This window comes from Cydia amplana, chromosome 4 (genome assembly GCF_948474715.1).
Source record: "Cydia amplana chromosome 4, ilCydAmpl1.1, whole genome shotgun sequence".
In the NCBI taxonomy this organism is placed as follows: domain Eukaryota; kingdom Metazoa; phylum Arthropoda; class Insecta; order Lepidoptera; family Tortricidae; genus Cydia; species Cydia amplana.
Genome location: NC_086072.1, coordinates 5,371,389 through 5,390,899, shown reverse-complemented (window position 1 = coordinate 5,390,899; position 19,511 = coordinate 5,371,389). Strand labels below are relative to the sequence as shown.

The following is a 19,511-nucleotide window of genomic DNA, read 5'->3' as shown; positions in this document are numbered from 1 at the left end:
CTTAAAAAATCTTGTACTGCAGCGACTACCGCGTCGTCGTCTTCAAATTTCTTGCCTCTTATGTATTCCTTGAATCTCGGAAATAGGTAGAAATCACTAGGGGCGAGGTCTGGTGAATACGGAGGATGCTTAAGGATATCGAACCCAGTATCACGTATTGCAGCCATTGCAACGGCGGACTTGTGTGCCGGTGCATTGTCCTGATGGAACAACACAATTTTCGAGAGTTTACCTCGCCGTTTTTCACGGATCTCATTGCGCAATGTTGCTATTTGTTTGGCATATAAAGAGCCCGTAATAGTGGCTCCATGCTCGAGATACTCAATCATTACGACCCCTTTACCATCCCAAAAAACAGAGCCCATGACCTTACCGGCAGATGGGCCCACCTTGAATTTCTTCGGAGTTGGAGATGATGGCCTTTTCCATGTCATAGACTGCAGTTTCGTTTCAGGGTCGTAATGATGGAGCCATGTTTCGTCCATTGTTATAAATCGCGCCAAAAAAAGTTTCCGGTCTTGCTGTATCAGGTCCAAAGCTTCTTGACAAATCTCGACTCTAGTTTGTTTTTGTGTGTCAGTAAGCATTCTGGGTACCCAACGCGCTGATACCTTTTTCATACCCAAGCGTTCATGTAAAATATTATGCACGCTCCCCGTTGAAATCTTTACATTTTCAGCAATAAAACGAACCGTGACACGACGATCCGCCAAAACTAAGTTTTCGACTTTTTTCACAATTTCTTCAGTTACTGCTGTAATAGGGCGTCCGGAGCGGGGGGTCATCCATGGTCGATGTTCTTCCACGTCTAAATTCGGCGCACCAACGTGCGACTGTCGAATACGGAGGAGCATTAGACCTTAAAGTGTCCCGTAAATCTAAATTGACTTGGCCCGTAGAAAAATTTTTCAAACGGCTGTATTTGATAACGGCGCGCAGTTCAATTTTCTCCATTTTCGCTAACGTACTCAATAGCATCGCAAAGAAATCGCCGTATTTTTTTTTTAAACAAAAAACAATTAGTTTTTTTTTTTCAGGGCAATCAGCTAGGTAGATTAGCTTTACCGGCCAGTATTTACTTTCCTAATATTTAAAGAGTTTGCATCTCATTCTCATTATATATTGAACGCCCCTCGTATATCATAGTTACGTTTTTCCCTTAACATAAGTGCACCATTCATTATATTTCAACTTGTAATCTTACGTTATTTATGATAAATTTAATTCCAAATTCATCTAAGGTGTACGGAATGTGTAGATCTACAGAGCGTCTCAAATATTTGTTCAACTTCCGATTGGTCAATCCTGAGATGTTCAGTAGATTCTCCCTGTATGTCGGTGGAATCGAAGCGTTGTATACCTGTTCATGGTAACCACTATGTTAGATGTGGTAACCTAGTTATTTATACATATTGTTGACATGTAACTATATTGTATCCATTAGTGAAAATAAACATTTCGTAACTACTTTTGTTTTTGACGAAACATCCTCTAAGATTATACCTACCCGTCGTGATTTAGGGCTCATTTTGACGGTGCGTGAACTCGCATGCGATTTTAGGGTACATTACGGGTTTACGGGCTATTGAAGTTACATCCAATTCAGTCGAGCGATCAAATATACTCCAATGTAATAAAACTCGCAGCCCTTAACCTTTTCCACGCCGTGTCAAACACAAAAGCTGTCACTCAGACGCCACATCATAGAAGTGTCAAAACTGAAGTTGAACTTTATGTATATGCACGTAAACTCTATTTTTTTATTCGGTAGACTAAAATGACATTTCATAGTATGAAATGACACATGATGTTCATACTATGAAATGTCATTTTAGTCTACCGAATAAAAAAATAGACTTTAGGTCGATGTTGCTCTGTGGTCTGTGACCGAATAATCGGTCTTTGGCGTTGAACCTACGGTGCGGATATATCCGTCATTGGCGTCCAAAAGGTTATTAGAGATTAATGGAATCGAATTGATGGAAAAACTATCACGGTAATAAGACGAAGTGATTATTGACGTTTATGTTAAGGATCAAAGGCTCACGAATAAAATACATATTTTACTGTAATATTTAATCCAAGCTTGAGGAACAAAGTAAATCAAAGTACAATAGAACCTATGACAAGCGACACCGGTCGGACATCAAACTATTGACTCGCTATGGACTGGAAACCAACGACATCCAAAACGTGCAACTTTACTTCTTATAAGTACGGTAACATATAGGTAACGGTGATTTTGTTAATTTTATTGGCATGTGTCGAATCACGGGTCAATAGAAATATTTGTAAGTTTTTATCGTATGTGTGCACTGCGTGCACTTATGCCGGTAGCATAATGTAGCTGGGCGTTTTTTTTTTTTGTTGTCCCCTACCCTTTTTATTCAAATTTGGGATTTTTTATGTTATTTCTACTCAGAATCACGAGCTCTTTCTATCCTAATAGGAGAAAAAAAGTGTCCCAAAATTTCCATACATTTTTCGATCTTTCCATTTCGCGACCGCCATACAAAGTCTATGAAAAATTGCGACGTAATGGAAATAAAAACCTTAGGACACTTTTTTTCTCCTATTAGGATAGAAAGAGCTCGTGATTCCGAGTAGAAATAACATAAAAAATCCCAAATTTGAAAATAAGTTAGGGGACAATAAAAAAAACGCCCAGCTAAACGCGCAAAAAATGTGCTTAAAACGATATCCACTGTGCCTTTGTTTTTTTTTGACTATTAACAGATTCAGATAAAGGCAATCCAAAGGAACCAACTAAGACCAACTCTTGCCGTCACAGTAGTCAGAGTTCTTCAGAAAACTTTAAATACATATATGTAGGAACCGGAAAAAGTTTTAGGTTTTACTGTTTTTAAAATATTTATTGACGCGGGATTCGTACAATATAAGCAAAATACAAAGCATTTTTAGAAAAATATCTCTGGACAATCGATTCTAATCTTAAATAAGCTAATGAAGTTCGCCACATGAAATGCATGATCCGATATGTAGGTAGGTAATTGAGTAGGTATGCTAAAAATACGTCCTCCGAAGTTATTGTCTTATTAGTAACGACCGTCACATTCAAAACGTATAAAACGGATGAAGATCATTTTCATATATCTTTTTTTTTACATTTTCTGTAAGTTTCATATAAAATCGCGAAGTATAAACAGGCTCTGAAAGCAACACTTTGCGTCTACGACATAGGTACAACATCAATATAATAAATATAATATATACCTCGGTAGCTATTATAATCGGTAATATATAACAGAAATCTATTTTAGTGGCTCCACAGTACATAATTCCTTGTGCGTATCTATTACGTGTCTACAATCCTTACACTAAATACAACTCTGTATTCATAAGTAGATAACATATTCTAAAGGAAACAAGTGATATTGTGGCAACCCTATTTGTTATGCTACTACCGTACCCACGACAGGAATACATTTTAATTGGAACAACACAATCAATCCATGCTTTAATAATATCGCCAAAAAATATGTTATTTGCTATTTGCTCGTCCATACACTGAATGATTAGGGAGCACAGATAAACGTGGCAACTGCGACAGCATAGTAGGATTTTTATCACTTGTCACTATGCCTGTCACTTTCGTACTTACATACTTGTTAGAGCGTGATAGGCATGGTGACAGGCGATAAAAATGCGACCATCGTACAACCGTTGGGTTGCGAACCTTACAATTCTGACACCACTCGAAGAGTTCGTATTTCGCTCTAACCAATACATATAAGCCGAAGCGATGTGTCAAAATGAGATAAATTTCGAATACCGCTTGTGTCCGGTAAACAATGGGAATGCGACATGTCTAAATAATACGATGATATTTTCTGTCTTCTAAATCTCAGGAATTCGATGTACCTAGAGTCGAGACACTTGGTAAACGCTACGTTCTCATGGGTTGGCCTCTAGAATACTCTAGGACGTCAAATGTTCAGAACCATCCAATTTTTTATGAAACCATGACGTTTGTACCGACATCGACACTCCACCACTTTGTTCTGTTTTCTGTTCAAGTAGGTGCCAAGTTAGCTTGGATTTACTCATTTGTTTGTTAGTCTCGACTCAAAAATTATAAAAGAGTAGGCAAGAGAGATATTTAATTATGTGGTCACCACCAAGATAATATTGGGATAAAAAAGGACAAATTAATAAATTATTTCTACCACATACTAATCGATCCGAGCTTTAGCGAATGTTCTACCATTTACATAAGTAGGACTAGATATTATTAAACTCGTTGGAAAAATATAGATTTACATACAAAAGGGGCTACAATTTTTAATTTATTGGAAAACTAGTAATTATTTATTGTCGTGCAAGTTTATTATTTGGCATTGTTTAGATTAATTTAAATTAGGAAAAGTATGAGGCATAATGTTTCATTTAGAAAATATTTTTCATAAATTATAATATCTACTTAAGTGTATAATATGTAAAACGTGTAACAACAAGGTATTGTCAATGTCAATATAATTATTATCAATGTAACTTTAGAATAAAGATCCTATAAAACTTCATTAATTATTGTCAAGTTTTCATTGAGCTTTAATCGTCTAGGACATTTTGATGAGCTACTTTAATAAAATCGTTGAAGTTTAGGCCTGAAATGATAAGTATATAGGTATGACAATTATTTTCTAGGTAGTAGGTATGCAATATGTTTCTACAACGTCCAACATTCAATATGGGCAAATATGGGCCAGTACTAACACAGATTAACAGACACAGCTAAAACATGTATGACACAACCTTTATGTTAGACTGATTGGATATGATTTTTCTAAAAACATGTATATTTTTTAAACTTTTAACTTTTTATCCGCCATAGGGCGGCTACAGTCAAATCTGATCTCTAACGATCCTGCAGAATTATAGGGATTGAAATGCAATTTACAACAGCAGTAGTCGCCTTGCGATTTGTAAGATAAGAATGTAGTAGGTTCTGGACTCAATATGACACGTAGAAAACATGATAGACATTCAAATTAATGTACCTATGTTAATACTTCGTGTGCCATATGAAGAACAGTTACTACATACCCCCCTAATATGTTTATTTTATGCGTCTACCTTTGCTTAATTTGACTGTACCGGTTGAAATGTTTAACAAAAATTCCATATTACCTTCTAAAACAGAACTTATATAATTTAAGCATCTCTTGAACAAAATGTAAGACTTAGATTAAATTTTAATACAGTAGAAATGTGTTTACATTTTCGTTCATATATCAAAACATTATTGTCTCTAATTTACGCTAGGAGCGACCCCGCGGGCTCAAGATATGACCTGAACACTTAACTTTGTCTACTTAGACTCTGAACAGCAATATTCTACTATCATTTGCTTCGTTATACTTGAAAGACGCTTTAAATACACATATGTTTAAGAAAAAATATACCTACATATAGGTTATTAGTCAGTTATTATGTATTGTTTAAATGTTTCAGACCAGTGAATTAAATGTTGTTAAGCAATCCAATAAAGTCGATAATAAAAAGCAATATGGATATAAATACATAGGCATATATATATATATATATATATATATATATACAAATACATAGACATACTTTTATGCAATTATATTTGTTTGAATAATTATTAAATTATAACAATTAAATAATGAGTTAAATAATTGCAAGCTATTATTTTTATAAATTGTGATGTGACCGTAATGAACAAATAAGTTGTGTGTAAATAATGTCGTATGTATAATAATTGAATAATATGTAAGTTGTGACCTGTAATTTATCATTACCAATAAAGGATGTCTATGTCTATGTCTAGGTAACTTATTATGATGAATAAATGTGAAATGATGAAGAACGGCAAAATCGTCATTTGTTGAGTTTGCCGCCGTCCCGGTCTTGATAATGGTGCAGTTTGATCTCATAGCATTTTGGTATTGTGCATTACTGCAAGACCCTACACACCTATGCTAGTTGCTTATTGGCACGCTCTACTGGGACCGATCTATCATCACAGACAAGACCATAGTCGCTAAAGAGCCTGAGGGCCTACCGCGAACCACTTTTTTAGTTCCATTTTATTTAATTTCTACTATTTTATGTCCCACTATATGAATCGGCAACGTCTTTCAAATATACCCAAGAAAATGCTATATTTATAGTATACAAGTAGGTACATTACAAACGACTTGTATTACTTGTCTACGGTCGTATTCTATACTTAGAGTTGTAGTGCATTATACTACACATGTTCTATGATAAAGCCAAATACCAATGCATTTCTTTTATGTTATTTATTAAGTTTAGGTATCATTTTTTAGTTGTAAGAATTCTATTCCTTTTCTAGTATAGAAATACACAATTTAACATAACAAGCTTTGTGCCGGATAGTAATGTTTAAACGGCCCGATTCAAATTTTAATAAACGTCAGAAATTAGATTTCGATACGATATGGATCGGATCTGTCAGTGTCAAAAGTGACGTTTTTGTTTCATTTAGACGTTCATTAAAATTAAAATCAGGCTGTATGTATTAGACAGTAGGTACACAGTGTTAACAAAATTGTTAAAGATGAAAAGTGGACTTTTTATTTATTAGGTATCAGATTATCTTTCATTCTTTACTTTGCGTTACTTATTTATGTATCTAAGTATTTATTGACATTTGTAAATATGGGGTTTCTGCCATATAAGGCTACAAGACCACTTTTGTGATTTTACGTACCTATTACAATAATTCAAAGCCTTTTTTTATTCAAATTTCTCAAAGCATCAAATTGACTTCTAATTGTAATATGATGGTACAGTCGACGTCAAAGATATATTTACAATTGAAAGTTACAAAAAAATCTTTACATTAAAATAAGTTGCCATGTAATGTGACAAGTACTTGTTTACGTGAAATATTACAGTTTTATATTTTCACACAATGTGCCCAAAATATGTTTACACTATTTAATCCATGTAGTTTGCCCCTTTTTCTGACGTATGTTCATTTACATGACAAGTTACAGAATAATATTTACACCCAATGTGTCAAACGTACAATACACGTCAAGAGCAACATTTCTGTTTTTACGTTTCATGATGCATAAAAACTTTTACGCATTCTGCTACAAAAACATATTTACACAATTCACCTGTTTATTTACTAATTTCTTTATAATTCACCTATTTCATTCTGGCCTACTTTTTATTTATGAAACTTCCTTGCTATAATTTTCTTTACCTTCTTACTTATTTTTATTAATTCATATTAAGAATATTCATATTAGCTTTTGCGTTTGACATGGCGCCGAAAAGGGTTAACTTATAATTCTTCAGTATCTATGCATTTACAAAATAACCGGCCAAGGGCGAGTCGGATTCGTCCATTAAGGGTTCTGTACAATTGGCAAAAAATCACGTTTGTTGTATGGGAGCTTCACTTAAATATTTATTTTATTCTGATTTTAGTATTTGTTATTAAACTTAACGGCACAGAAATACATTTTTTTTTTTTTTTTTTTTATTATTTAACAAAATACAAAGTACAGTGTACTTATAACTAAAGTTTCGCCAAACTGTAAAACAGTTTGTTGGCGATGCGCTCAAATAAACTTAAACTAAAATAACTACAGTACTTAGGTAGGTAGTTACCATACATCAACAACACAGCTGCCTGTAATAAACCCTGTTTCGACGCAAACATATATACCTACTGTCGTTCGGCAAGTACCTGCTGTGCCCCGCACGGCTCGCGCTAGTTGTATTGATATCATTTGTTACGATTACTATCTATTTTAGGTCAAACCAGGGTTTACTATTGGATGCAGTTACCTGCTTGTGTAGTCTTTATTTACATATAACTAATTGATATGCTATTTAATATGTAGTATTAAATATATTCATTTCTTTTAGGACTAAGTTTTATGTATGTGAGATCTTGTACTTATCTAGTAACAGTTTTCTGAGTTGTAATTTCAGACATCGTCTGAAAGTTTTAACTATTTGTGAGATAGATGCAGTCTGGTGACATACAGACAGACGAACGGACAGTGGAGGTTTAGTAATTGGGTCGGTTTTAACCTTTGGGTACGAAACCCTGAAAATCAAAAATACTGAAAATGGTTTAAATGTAAACATCGGAATTACATACTCGACATAGCATTGACGTCATCTAAACGAACGAGACAAACAGACCATTTGACAGTATGGTACTCTTTTCGACGATTGTCATTATTTGAAATTAGAATGCAGCTTTCAAATGTTTGTAAAGATATTTATTTAGCAGGAGGTATAAAACTGTTTATGTATGGTTGATTGTAAATATTACATTAGATCTTTACATGCAATTTAATTTGGTACATTAAGAGTAAATATTATTCTGTAACTTGTCATGTAAACGAACATACATCATAAAAAGGGGCAAACTACACGGATTAAATAGTGTAAACATATTTTGGGCACATTGTGTGAAAATATAAAACTGTAATATATCACGTAAACAAGTACTTGTCACATTACATGGCAACTTATTTTAATGTAAAGATTTTTTTGTAACTTTCAATTGTAAATATATCTTTGACGTCGACTGTACAAGTTAATTTTTCAGATGGCTCCTAACCAATGAATAATATACTTACCAGGAGCCTTACCACGACTGCCTTTTAGCAGTGTCAAACTGGCATATTCGCCGCTAACGTCTGCGTAACTTACTGTCTATACATCTCGCTCGCACTAATATGCGAGTACGAGCGAGATGCATAGAAAGTAAGTTACGCACATGCTAGCGAATATGTCAGTGTCAAACTTTTGGTAGCCGTACAGATCTTTCTCTAGATGTTATAATAATTTTTTTATACCTGGATTTAAACGTCATTGTCAATTATTTTGAACAGTTTATGGAAGATACTTAAGTAAAAAAGTTATAAGTTTCCCTTACGATTGATACTAAGTTCTATAATCTTACCCTACTTTACTAGAATTTGACTAGATTGTAAAATAATAATAATATAATTTACCTTTGATTTTAATAACCAAAGATTAGTTTATTGACGAGTTGAATAGGTAATGTAAAACTTTTAGAATACACGTCGAAACTAAATTTAGAGATATATTTTTAACTATTTTTTGTTTTAGGTATATATAAACTACTTAATATTTTCACTTATGTAGCTGAGAAGGATACATACAATTTTCATCGTGATTTTTCTAAATTTATATTATTAAAAACTCAAATATTGTACCATCAGATGGATTCCACCCTTGTTACCGTAGATCAAATCTTTTGTCTTTAAAAGCATCATTAAATTCACATCCATTAATATATGTTTGTTATTTAGATTTTTCATATAAAAATTTCATTTTTAACAATTCTAGGAGAAAGCTCGAATAAGAAGAAGACTCATAAGAGGTCGACAACCATACTTCCATTACATTTAGGATAAATGACAGTAACTAGCTAGGTGACTACTCATAAACGGTAATCGATAGACATTTTCACAGTCTAGATAACATTTTTATTTCTAGATGATTATATTCATAGCTAAATGTATATTCTTGCGAAATGACCGTAGCTAGTTACTGGCAAACTACCTACTTACCTAATTAGTTTATCTATATCGCAAGGCTGTCAACAAAACCTTTAAACATAAAACTACAGAAATCCTTCAGAGTTGTCAATGAAAATTCTTGACTAATGTACCTACTGTACAAGACAACTAGTAATCGAAATAAACAGACAGCCCCGCTAGTTACATCGACGTTGAGCATAGCTTGTCCTACACACAAAGAATAATTACCACACAATACTGAAACCTGCCAACTTCTATTTTAAATGAAAAAAAGTCACTAATATGCATCTACGAAACAACTGTTTGCCTTAGACAAGTTCTGCTACCTACACTATTAGCTACTTCTTTTAGCTTCTAGAGTGATTACTCTTATGAACTATTAAAGCTATTTTACTAATTTCTTATGAATACCAGTATTCTTTTTATAAAATGTCACTACCTAACTACTACCTAAATAGTTCAAATAAATTTTGTAAATAGTATTTCAATATCAGATTTCCAAATTATGTCTGTAACTACTAGGAGAGTGTACAGTACGTTACCGCTAAAACTAAGTTTTGTAAATATATTGTCGAAAAATTAAGGTATTGTCATTATGTCAAGGTTATTATTGTCGATTAAATTTAGTTTATAACATTATAAACATCATATTATATAGTACGAGGGAAGTGCGCTTGAAATAACACGTGACTTACGTTTAATACACTTATGTAGCCATTTTACGTGGAAGTTAGAGACACATACGTACTCAAGTCCGCTATGGCAAAGAACTGGGAGATGTCTACTAAAGAATCTATTACATCAGACTACTACTGTTAAACCAAAATTACACTTACTTCCAATCTATAAAAGCACTTTTCCCTAGACTACTAACACCAAACATCAAACAAACAGACACTCAATTTATAATCGAGACTAAACGTCCAACAACACTGAATAGAAATGAAAAAATCAAGGGTCATATAAAATCCTTTTAAAGATTAGGCTAAAGCTTGACGAGCCTACTTATCTGTAAGCTGCAGTTTACATCCAACACTCACATTAAATAATATATGTATATTTATGACTTATAACCCCGAGAAAAAGTATCGAGAGTTTAAAAGAGCAGACGTCATGAGTAAACGTTGAATACAATACGATAGGTCTCATTCACAATACACGGTTTATTATCACAGCTTCAGATTTACCTCACACGATAATCGAGTGATATGTAAAAATAATTAGCCATTCTTGTCGAAAATTATTGTCAACATTATTATTTTATTGTCGTTATTCAGGAACGCCGTGTGGCGCTTTATAAAATTTCTATCAATTTATAGTCAATAGTCGTTTACGCTTAGCGTAAAGTTAAAACCCGGCTGATGTGGTTGGAGTCTTTTCTCTTGTGCTGGTGAGGGCGCGGGGTTACTCAAATGTCCTCGGAGCGCGCGGAGTCGTCATTGTACAGTTGTATCTGTCGCTCTATCCAGGAGATATACTTCGGGACGTAGGCGTATACGCCGGGCAGCCGCGGGTGCGCGCACTTGATGCCCCAGGATACGATGCCGCCAACGTACCAGCGCGACGAATCGTTCGGGTCCTTACAGAGCAATGGGCCCCCAGAGTCTCCCTGCAAATAATTTAAACAGAACTAGAACGCTACTGTATCGGTATATTCTAATTTTAGGTCACAATGACTCTTCGCAAAAAATGCACTGTTGCGGTTTAAAGTACTCGTGTTATTCTAAAAAAATATACCTACCTAATTAACTCTTATTTCTACAAAATTCCATCCATAGTCAGAGATGCGATTTATTTACTAATATAAATACTTCTATTTAAAATGCAAATACAAAATGCAAAATACCTATTTTGTATTTTGCATTTAAATGCCTTTTAGTAAAAACCATTTTGTATTTTATTTGAAATACTTTTCGAGACGTATTTTGCATTTTTAATATTCATTTCAAAATGCAAAATACTTTGTGATTAAGTTTAGCCAACATTACCAGTCAAACAAAATGAAATGAACGAATGACGCTTGTATTGCCGAATTTGACCGATAGAGGCGCTTGCTAGCGGCGCCAGGAGGCCGATTTTTGAAATTCGACCGCTCGATTTCGTGTATTTCGTTCAGTAATATCTCCACTACCAGAGATGTACAAAATGGTTTTAAAAAAGCATTTAAATACAAAATGCAAAATACTTTTCAGATTTACTATTTCAAATGCAAAATACCAAATAGTTTTGCGTTTTGTATTTCAAATGCTAAATGCAAAATAGGTATTTTCAAAATACTTTTTCAAAATAAAATACCTTTTGAGCAAATCTCAGATATTTTTATTTATTTTAGGTATTTATCATGAGAAATAGAGACACAATGCCGAGCCGAACAAAAACGTCTAATATCATGGCATGGCACCTTATGCATGACATTTTGGTCATATTTATCAGTACGCGTATCAATAAATTCTGTTATGGTATTAATAATAGTCCGTCGGTTCCTCTCTCTGCGGCCCTGACCACCGGCAGCTTGGGCCCTGCCCCGCTGCTGGCGGCACCCTAGGTTAGGTTTTTTATAATGTGTTTATAATATTTTTTTTATATTATTTTTGTAAGTGTTTTTATATTTTAATTTTACGAGGCTCTTTATTTTAGTTTTAATTATACATATTGTAAAAAACCAACCTAAGAAGAGAAATAAATAAAGGAAATAATACTCACTTAAAATAATGTAAAAAACTAGACTAACGAAAAGAGAGCCATGGCTCCATTTTGTGACTTGTGTGGCCATTTATTTCGGTTGATTGTGCATCTAGTTCTTATTTTATTATTATTACACTTTTCTTTTATTAATAACAACTGGACTGGTATTGTTAAAAAGTGAAAAAAAACATCAGTTTTTATTTATTACGCTTTTTAACAATACCAGGGGGCCGATTTTTAGGGTTCCGTAGCCAAATGGCAAAAAACGGAACCCTTATAGATTCGTCATGTCTGTCTGTCTGTCTGTCCGTCTGTCTGTCCGTCCGTATGTCACAGACACTTTTCTCCGAAACTATAAGAACTATACTGTTGAAACTTGGTAAGTAGATGTATTCTGTGAACCGCATTAAAATTTTCACACAAAAATAGAAAAAAAAACAATAAATTTTTGGGGTTCCCCATACTTCGAACTGAAACTCAAAATTTTTTTTTTCATCAAACCCGTGTGGGGTATCTATGGATAGGTCTTCAAAAATGATATTGAGGTTTCTAATATCATTTTTTTCTAAACTGAATAGTTTGCGCGAGAGACACTTCCAAAGTGGTAAAATGTGTGTCCCCCCCCCCTGTAACTTCTAAAATAAGAGAATGATAAAACTAAAAAAAATATATGATGTACATTACCATGTAAACTTCCACCGAAAATTGGTTTGAACGAGATCTAGTAAGTAGTTTTTTTTTTATACGTCATAAATCGCTTAAATACGGAACCCTTCATGGGCGAGTCCGACTCGCACTTGGCCGCTTTTATTGAATTTCGATCGCTCGATTTCGTCACTCGAAAATCGGTGGAAAACGGCGAGATGCTGATTTTTGAAATACGAGCGATATAAATTGTGAATTTAGTGGTATTGACCACTAGTTTTTGATTCTATTAGTAGAATTTACATGCCTAGTAGTGGAGATATTACTGAACGAAATACACGAAATCGAGCGGTCGAATTTCAAAAATCGGCCTCCTGGCGCTGGCGCCAGGCGCTAGCAGGCGCCTCTATCGGTCAAATTCGGCAATACAAGCGTCATTCGTTCATTTCATTTTGTTTGACTGGTAATGTTGGCTAAACTTAATCACTAAGTATTTTGCATTTTGAAATGAATATTAAAAATGCAAAATACGTCTCGAAAAGTATTTCAAATAAAATACAAAATGGTTTTTACTAAAAGGCATTTAAATGCAAAATACAAAATAGGTATTTTGCATTTTGTATTTGCATTTTAAATAGAAGTATTTCAAATAAATCGCATCTCTGTCCACTACTAGGCATGTAAATTCTACTAATAGAATCAAAAACTAGTGGTCAATACCACTAAATTCACAATTTATATCGCTCGTATTTCAAAAATCAGCATCTCGCCGTTTTCCACCGATTTTCGAGTGACGAAATCGAGCGGTCGAAATTTAAAAATCGGCCCCCTGGTATTGTTAAAAAGCGTAATAAATAAAAACTGATGTTTTTTTCACTTTTTAACAATACCAGTCCAGTTGTTATTAATAAAAGAAAAGTGTAATAATAATAAAATAAGAACTAGATGCACAATCAACCGAAATAAATGGCCACACAAGTCACAAAATGGAGCCATGGCTCTCTTTTCGTTAGTCTAGTTTTTTACATTATTTTAGTTATTTCCTTTATTTATTTCTCTTCTTAGGTTGGTTTTTTACAATATGTATATAAAATTAAAATATAAAAACATTTACAAAAATGATATAAAAAAATATTATAAACACATTATAAAAAACCTAACCTAGGGTGCCGCCAGCAGCGGGGCAGGGCCCAAGCTGCCGGTGGTCAGGGCCGCAGAGAGAGGAACCGACGGACTATTATTAATACCATAACAGAATTTATTGATACGCGTACTGATAAATATGACCAAAATGTCATGCATAAGCATGGTCTAATAAAACATGGTCTTCTCTTCCCAGAGTGTCACTTGCCTACGTCACAATAACATTGCCACTTTATTTCAACATAACATGTTACATGGGTACATTATAAAGTCCGTCAACCAAATCTTGTCAGTAGTAAAAGGCGGCAAATTTGAAAAATCGCGGGTTAGCAACACTGTGTTGGAATAATTCCAAAATGCGTGTCATCTGTGTTTTATCTGTGGAATGTGGATCGTGAACGACAGCCGTCACCTTATTTGTTTTCATTTGGTTTTCATTCTGAATCGTTTCTGTTTCAAGAGATATTTCTGCTGTCACCATTAAATACCAATACATTAAATAAGAATAAGCAAAGCTAAGAGGCCTACAATGTACAATCATGCTCGTTGATGGTAAACATTACTAAAAATTGAGGTTATGACAAGTACACACTGGACGAACTCTTTCGAACTTTTAAGATTATGTTCAGTTTTTTTGTTTTAGGGTTAAGAGACATAAATAAAATTAAAACGTATGCCTAAATCTATCCAACAAGACCATAAATTGTGTCCTGGAAACCGTCCATAGGCCCACATGTCTAATATTTTCAGCAATCAGTTGTGACTATTTACAAAGATGCAATAGAATACTACAGAGCACTACAGAGTATTATGCTTGGTTGAAGTGACCCGGTAACATTGGTAACTTCATTATATTTTTTCAATTAATGACCTGAATTATAGTGTAAGCTAAAGTGACCCTTATCTTATTTACCTTTAAATTAAATAAACACCCAAATATCAGTTGTTTTATTTTTAATATGTAATCCTATTGTACAATATATACCAATCAAAAAAATTACACAGGTATCTCATATTCATCCAGAAGAGTACACTAATTTACATTAACAAGTGGCATATTATATTGTAAATAACAAATATATGCACTATCTAATTATCTGCATTTTGATATGATTTTATTTTAGTAAACTTAGAAGACATAGATAGGGAACAAAGAGAATATAAGCACTACTATAGGGAGTTGTTTTTGATATCTTCAAATTTGTTCATCATTTTGATTAACATTGTTTTAACATCGCTTTTAAATTGTCCGTCCGTTTCAAATTTTTTCAATAAACCGCGAGTGACAATTTGAATTGACGTACGCAGGGCGCGCTCAGCGGAAAAAAAAATCTTTTGGTTCGATGTACATTGCTGCATTTCTTAGCGCAATACTGCTCTTTGAGTGTTGCCCTACTTTAGTTTGCTTTACATTGCTACTGACAAGATTTGGTTGACGGACTATATCTATGGTTAATAAGTTAATTTATTTCTTTATAATTTAATAATTTTCATTTATATGTATTTTATCTTAAATTTTACAATAACACGTCATTTTTAATTATTCATTAGCAATATCTTCCGATTCACGAAAGAAATTTCAGACGTTCGGGTAATTCTGTTTACACTACTGGCAACACAGGATAGCGCTTTCACATTTGACAATCCGCCATTTTGTCCCTGACCGACCGTCCTTGTCGAACGCGTGTTAATTGTTATTCCCTTCTCGCTCAGTGTCAGCAGTCGCAGTGTTTTCCAAACTTTTCACGTCGTAAGCTTCGTAATTAATGTTTTGTTACGAAAATGGTTGGCTGCTCTATTCGGTAACTAACTGTAAGAGTAGGAGTGAAAAGTGCAGTATAGATTTGTTTTATTTTACTATGTTTCTACATGAATAACTTAAAATTAATGCCGTTAAAATAATTTTCACTGTTGGTTAAAATTCTCCCACATTTTAAAGTTTGAGAACCTGTAAACAGCATGATGACGTAGGCAAGTGCCAGTTAGGTCATTCGCGAATCTCGGAATAGAGTACCAGGCGGAGTATATTATTATACCATGATGCATAAGGTGCCATGCCATGATATTAGACGTTTTTGTTCGGCTCGGCATTGTGTCTCTATTTCTCATGATAAATACCTAAAATAAATAAAAATATCTGAGATTTGCTCAAAAGGTATTTTATTTTGAAAAAGTATTTTGAAAATACCTATTTTGCATTTTGCATTTGAAATACAAAACGCAAAACTATTTGGTATTTTGCATTTGAAATAGTAAATCTGAAAAGTATTTTGCATTTTGTATTTAAATGCTTTTTTAAAACCATTTTGTACATCTCTGTCCATAGTGCACATTTGTTATTGTCTACTCTGTGTAGATACGAGTAAATAACATTCTTCTTCGACGATAATTCATTACAAAATAAATCTGTCCTCTTGAAACTTGAGAGGATGGATTTATCACAGTCAACCTCACTGTAGGTACCTATCGATTCGCCGACTGTTTGAGGGGATGCTATGCGACTACAAACGATTGCGTAATCTCTAAAGAAACTGTATGTTCAGAGCAAACATTCTCGAGTATTTTTACCGAGTTTATTGGATATTGAAGATTACATACACTTTTGCGTTTAGGGGCGGACCCTTGTCAGCCCTTCGATTCGAACATGTTGTAAAAATTCCTACCTACTGAAAGGCCGTGTCGTAGGTAAACGATTTTTAGGTAAACACGTAAAATATTTTAATCTTTTCAAAGAAAATACCTATAATGCATAACTTGTCAAATGTTTAGGGTCACTTTAAGTTGAGTGATATAAACAAATTATAATAAGTAAATCATAATAAAGTTGATAGAGTCAGACCGAGAAAAGTCTGCAGCGATTTTCATAGCCCACGCAGTGCAAGTGTCATTTTAAACGTCAAACTTCTATGAATTTATGACGTGTAAATAACACTTGCACTGCGTGGGCTATCAAAATCGCTGCAGACTTTTTTTGGTCTAACTCTAGACAGAAAATAGTAGGGTTTTTGAACTCTGTGAAGTAGGTCCATAACGAATTAATAAGTTCTCAGGAACTCTGGAGGTTGAATAACTACTGACTATCGATCAGGCTGCTGAGTATAAAATGATCAGTTAAGTCGGACGCCCAGGGCCGGATTAAGCATGTCGGGGCCCCTAGGCAGTGCGATGCCTGGGGCCCCCTTACAGTTAATTCTGCATACACAAGTTCAGTTGTTCAGTACAGGGAAGTAAGTTTACGGTTTTAATTTCAACCTTCAGGTGTCGGTTGAGCCGATCCGAACATGCCGAACGATGTCTTTTTCGCTCTTGCGTGGACATAAATGTTTTTTATATTAGTTTTTGCCGATTCCTCCTTGCGTCCAGTGTGGGGAAAGCTCTTTTTTTCTCAATAAGTAGTTAAATATTTTGCGAGGCTGAACAGCGATTGTCCGACCATACAAGCCACATTATTAAAATTAACCTAATAATAAATATTTTACATGTGTTTAAATGATTATTCATTAACCAGTCAAACTACCATTTAAGTACAGGGTAAATCGGAAAAGCATTAAAAACCGCGAGCGCAGCGAGCGCGAAATTTTTTGTGAAAAAATTGTGAAAGCGTGTTAAAAAAAGCCTAAAAATCCGAAGTTACCCAGTGAGGCGAACTATCATGCGAGGTCAAAGCCGTGCTTCAGGATAAGCTCAGCTAGATCACAAACGCCAACCAATGTCCATTGTATTAAAAAGCGAGACCGCAGGCGCAGTGAGGCCAAAGGCTAAGCTGAAGAAGAGATTTGGTAGACGAACCAAACATTGAGGTAAAAAGTGAGGCTGAAGGTCGAGCTCAGCAATCTCCACATACTTAACAAGCCCGAAGCGTACTTATAACCAGCGAGGTGAGCTTTCATGCGAGGCAAAAGGCTAAGCTTCTGAAATCAATGTTTATATTTGTTAAAAAGCGACGCCGAAGGTTGAGCTGTAAGAAAGCAGCGCTCTGTTACGAACCAATCGTCAAATGTTACTCAACAATAATATATGTGTCATCCAAGAGTTACTCGGAGGGCCGAAGTTTCATTAATGAGGTTTTAGGCCCTCGGGAGCCTGAAATTCGAGCTCGATTTACAGACTTTAAATGCTATAAAATAACATACCTAATTTACATAATCATTTGATGATTGTGTGTCTGAGAAACTGATATTGGACATTAGGTATAAGTAGGTACCATAAAAAATTATTTATGAATTTTGGCCATATGAAACACATTTTTTTTTTTGGCGCGCACGCGGCTGTCGGGGCCCCCTAGCCGAGGTGGGGCCCCCTAGCCGAGGCGGGGCCCATAGGCAGTTGCCTACTCTGCCTTAGGGTTGATCCGGCCCTGCGGACGCCCCAGGGGCCCATTTCTCGAACGATATTAGTCTAATATTATTAGTGCGTTGTCATGGCAACCCATACGTTTTGACAGTTCGTGGACTAATAATATTAGTCTAATATCGTTCGGGAAATGGGCCCCAGGTATCGCTAGTGCGACATGGTGGAAGCGAATCTGCGCGAACTTCGAATCGACAATTGGCGAGGTCACACAGGGTCGAGAAAAGTGGCGCTGTCTTGTGTCGGAGGCCAACTGCCGTATTCGAACTTCAAGATATTCACAAGAGACGATACGTATTAGATCCATTCTAGATACGTTATAGTTTAGATTTCAACTAGTTCTCTTTTGCAGCGCAATTTGGGCAACCAATGTCACTTTTACGTTAGATAGAGTTAGATATCTATTAGATGTGAATTGGATCTCTAAGTCATATCTTGTGGAAATCGTTCAAGAATATCTCCAGAAACGCGCAAATGTCAAATTTGACAGCTTAGATCTTAAACATATCGTTATCGTATCTTGGTATGTCTAAAAGATATCTAATATATGTCTATTTCAAAATCAGAATCGGGCCCCAAGTCTCATTTTGGGTCGCTAAGCCAACAAAGTAAGTAAGTAGGTACGACACAAATAAACGGACATGATTACATACCTGACAAGCGTCCTTCCCCCCCTCGGGGTACCCCGCGCAGATCATGCCCTCGGTGACGTTGAGGTCGCGGTGCTCCAGCCACTGGTTGCACAGGTCGCGGTTCAGGACCGGCACCTCCACCTCGTTCACTGCCGGCTCGTACTCCGACACTATATAAATTAAGTTATTCAAATTAAAATAAACCTTTTATGACAGGCTTCATAGCCTTCATAGGGTCTGTATTTAGAGTTGAAGTAGGTAAACTTACTGTTTATGACTCCTCACATAACACTTAATATCTGGGAGACCGAGCTTTGCTCGGAAAACATTTAAAAACTCAAAAATGCGCGTCTTCCCAGAGATAAGACCTAGCTAGATCGATTTTTCGCCCCCAAAAACCCCCATATACCAAATTTCATCGTTAGAGCCGCTTCCGAGATCCCCGAAATATAAGCAAGAATTGCTCGTTTAAAGGTATACGATGAAAGTAACTGATGTTAACTGATTC

The 19,511-nt window shown here is 35.0% G+C and overlaps 1 protein-coding gene across 1 annotated transcript in view; it reads right to left on the bottom strand.

The window, feature by feature from the left end:
- Window positions 1-9,873: 9,873 nt before the first annotated feature.
- The window catches only part of LOC134663058 (atrial natriuretic peptide-converting enzyme), a 141,038-nt gene continuing 131,400 nt past the window's right edge, over window positions 9,874-19,511 (bottom strand). Inside the window, exons 16-17 of the mRNA XM_063519358.1 lie at window positions 19,025-19,173; window positions 9,874-11,157 (exon numbers count right to left, since the gene is read on the bottom strand). Coding sequence (XP_063375428.1) covers window positions 10,957-11,157; window positions 19,025-19,173 — 350 coding nt within the window. The 3' untranslated portion in view covers window positions 9,874-10,956. The remainder of the gene's footprint in view (window positions 11,158-19,024; window positions 19,174-19,511) is intronic.